The 3,424-nt window shown below is 39.8% G+C and overlaps 1 protein-coding gene across 1 annotated transcript; it reads left to right on the top strand.

Annotated features, from left to right (window-relative positions):
- Window positions 1–1,269: 1,269 nt before the first annotated feature.
- LOC141641911 (F-box protein SKIP23-like) lies at window positions 1,270–2,568 on the top strand. The gene has a single exon (XM_074450554.1). It carries the CDS (start codon window positions 1,270–1,272, stop codon window positions 2,566–2,568), a length of 1,299 nt encoding a protein of 432 aa, XP_074306655.1.
- Window positions 2,569–3,424: the final 856 nt, after the last annotated feature.

The raw sequence follows: 3,424 nt of genomic DNA, 5'->3' as shown, positions 1-3,424 counted from the left end.
TTACAATAAAGGGAAGCGGGATTCAGTAGTGGAGCCAGGGGGCTAGTAGAGGCGCTCGCCCCCGCTGACGTTTGAAAAATTCGAAATTTTTAGTCAAATTTTTTGAATTTTTTCGAGGCCTCCTTATAATATTACTCTTTCGCCACCGCTGACTTGAAATCCTGGATCCGCCACTAGCGGAATTTGAACTTGTGATCTACTGTCCACAATACATCCAATTTAACCGCTAGACTAAGACACCTTGTGACACCCATTAATGATCATCTATTTCATATACGGAGTATTTATACATACAAGGTCATAAATGCCCAAATGACTCCTGTTAAATGATCATAGTGCAGGCAGATACAAGACTACTTGGAACCAACTTGATTCTGGTGGTTAGGTAAACGAGGGCACTAGTTCCTATCATTCATTTGTTTACCTGATTAATTGATAGAAATAAAGTTTATTTTAACTTTTTTTTTTTTTACGTATGGGTATTTCTAGACTTGGCAAAGCTGACCCGATCCGAATGACCCGACCGGATAAGGCTGACCCGAAACTCGAAATGACCCGAACTTGGCGGACCCGATATGACCCGAAACCCGAATTGACCCGACCCGACCCAGACCCGACCCGAAACTTGATTGATCCAATGTTGACCCGGCCCAATATGGCCTGACCCGAAATGACCCGACCCTTAATTGATCCGATCCAAATGACTTAAATTGACCCAAAATGATCCGAAACGACAAGTACTAAGTCAAATTAATGTTATTTACACCAAATAGAGTTTCATTTGTTATAATCATCCCTTATAAATAGTTAAATTTGTAAAATAGTATTTCGTAATCAAAATAGTACTAATTAAAGTGTTTTAGCCATTAACCCGAAAGCGACCTGACCCAAAATGACCGATACCCGAAAGTAACCCGACCCGAAGTGACCCGACAAAAGGTGACCCAAAAATGACCCGAAACCCGAAATGACATGACCTGATCCGACCCGATCCGAAATATATGACAAACCTGAAATGACCCGACCCGAATGACCCATTTGCCACCTCTAGGTCTTTCATATATAAGGCGATCTTATAAATGGGTTATTTGGAGTTATTAATAGTCATACAAAACTCATGGAAAAGTAAGCCCATTAAAGGATCCAAAAAGAAAAAAGATCCCTCGCACAAAATTGTAGGTTTTGTAAAGTTATACTAATATACGTCTAATACCAATAGAGGAAGCAGCCGTGGTCTCAGTATTCCTCATTGTTTTGTTCTGACTTTTGATGGCTTTGAGATGTACAAGGCACTGCTCTACGGGTGGTGCTAATGATTGGGCTGAACTGCCTTGTGACATTATAGTATCTATCTTCGAGCATCTAGATGATTACCTTGTTGATATACGTCGGGCTGCTTCAGTTTGCGTAGCCTGGCGTCGTGCCGGTTCTCTCCTTAACTCCAAGAAGGATACCTTAATCAAACTTCCTTCTATTTGCACCTGCTGGGAAAATAAAATCACTGGATGTTTGTCATGGTGTCCTAAAATTAAATATGATCCTGTCTTGACCCAAAGTTCGTATTATTTTTTGATCTCACCGGCCTCAAATACGACCCAAACTCGGGTTTGGATGTTTCGTGTCGAAGAGATTGGAACAAATAGATGGTTACTTCTTCCACCCTCTACGGATCGTCTAGTCATACCTTCGCGTTTGGAATATAATTTTAATCTTCTCGACAAATTTAAGATCTTGGGTGTGGCTGAGCTCCATACCCTACATTATAACACCGACATCAAAAACGGTTTTAAGGGAAGTTTCTTCTTCTTTTGGGACCTGCCTTTTGTGCGTAAAGTTATTCCAATGTCCGATTTGGGAAAACGGTTCTTAGTATTGTTTGGTGAAAAAGGAAAACTAGCTATGTCGTCCGTTGATAGTCAATGGAGTTATATAGACACCCGTAATTACGAGTTTGACGATATTATAAATCTTGGAGGTGAATTGTATGCAATCGACACAATTGGTAGGCTTGTGATGATTAATCCGACTACACTCGATCTTGTTGAAATCGCGTCTCCTCCCAAGGGAATCGAATATGATGTTAAAATCATGTATCTAGTGTGCTCGGACGGGTTCTTGTATTTAGTATATAGAGGTTTTGTGCGTGGCGAAACATGGTGGGGGAGATATGCAGTTGAGAAGTGGAACCAGTCCTGGTATGAGTTTAGACCAATACTTGAGAGGAACTGTAGTCCTTTTATAATTGGCGAGCCAGTCGGAGTTTTGATGTTCGACAAGCAAAACCGTGTGTGGGTAAGACTCGAAAACATTGGGGACAAAGTGTTTTTCATAACAAAGTATGTTACCTTTTCGGTTACGGCCAAAGAACTAGGATTGAGTCGAGGGAGTTTGATTTACTATATGGGTAAAGATTTTCATAATGGCCCGGATTTTGGTAAGGCTCTTATTGTCTATAAAGTCGAAGGGAACATGTGTCGGGAACAAGAGAATTTGCATTCCGATATAACGGTGGATCTTGGTCCTCCTCCAAGCTGGGTTTGCCCTATGCCACATTCGAGAAAGCAATAGAAATAAAGGCCAGAAAGGTAAGTCGTTAAGCGTACAACGAACTACATTTAAGTTTTTGTTTATAGAAACAATATGTAATTATTCCCTCCGTCCCAATAATTTGTTTGAGACGGAAGCTGTTTTTCTGCAGGGTAGATCTTATGTAGAAATATTTCTTGATCAATGATGAATACATAATGTTCTGTTTCTTGTAAGGAAAATAACCACTTACTCGTAAACTATTAGAATTACTCAAAAATTTATATAGTATTTATATACGGTGTAATTAAAAACACAATGATGCTAATTAAGAAGGAACGCCGACCAATTTACGAGCACAACGAAGCTAATGAACAAATAGGGTTGACGAGTATCTATGGCTTCTTCTAATCTGCTTCTTCTCAACTTGTTCAAAAGATGACTCCTGCTAAACGATCATACCCATTACCGGTCCGGTTTGAGTTTGCTGCTTCCAGAGATATTTCACTTACCACAGAGCCACAGAGGGACCTATTGTGGATCGTTACTACGCTAAAGGTTGCAAAGGTCATGCTCCTGCTGTTGAGATTACGTAATCTTTCCTAATATCTCTATTGTAACCACCTGTATCTTTCTTTATATTCTTTTGTATCTTTAGGTTATTTCTTTCTTGTATTCTAGGTCATCTAATATGTATATATATTAACCTCATGTGAATAATATAACTTAAGCTTTACCCTACATTCATTCTACATGGTATCAGCAGTCTTTTGATCCAACCTCTCTCGACATTACCATGTCCTCCAATAACACGCTTCCCAACAACAATGAACCCCTCAAACCGTTTATCACCATCAACGTTCATTCCGTCGACAAATTTGACGGCTCTAACTACTCG

This window comes from Silene latifolia, chromosome 2 (genome assembly GCF_048544455.1).
Source record: "Silene latifolia isolate original U9 population chromosome 2, ASM4854445v1, whole genome shotgun sequence".
Classification (NCBI taxonomy): Eukaryota; Viridiplantae; Streptophyta; class Magnoliopsida; order Caryophyllales; family Caryophyllaceae; genus Silene; species Silene latifolia.
Note: the sequence above shows the minus strand (reverse complement) of the source record. Positions and strands in the feature narration are given on the sequence as shown.

Bases quoted from the DNA above. Each gene is read 5' to 3' on its own strand.
- LOC141641911 (XM_074450554.1), top strand. From the start codon at position 1,270: ATGGCTTTGAGATGTACAAGGCACTGCTCTACGGGTGGTGCTAATGAT.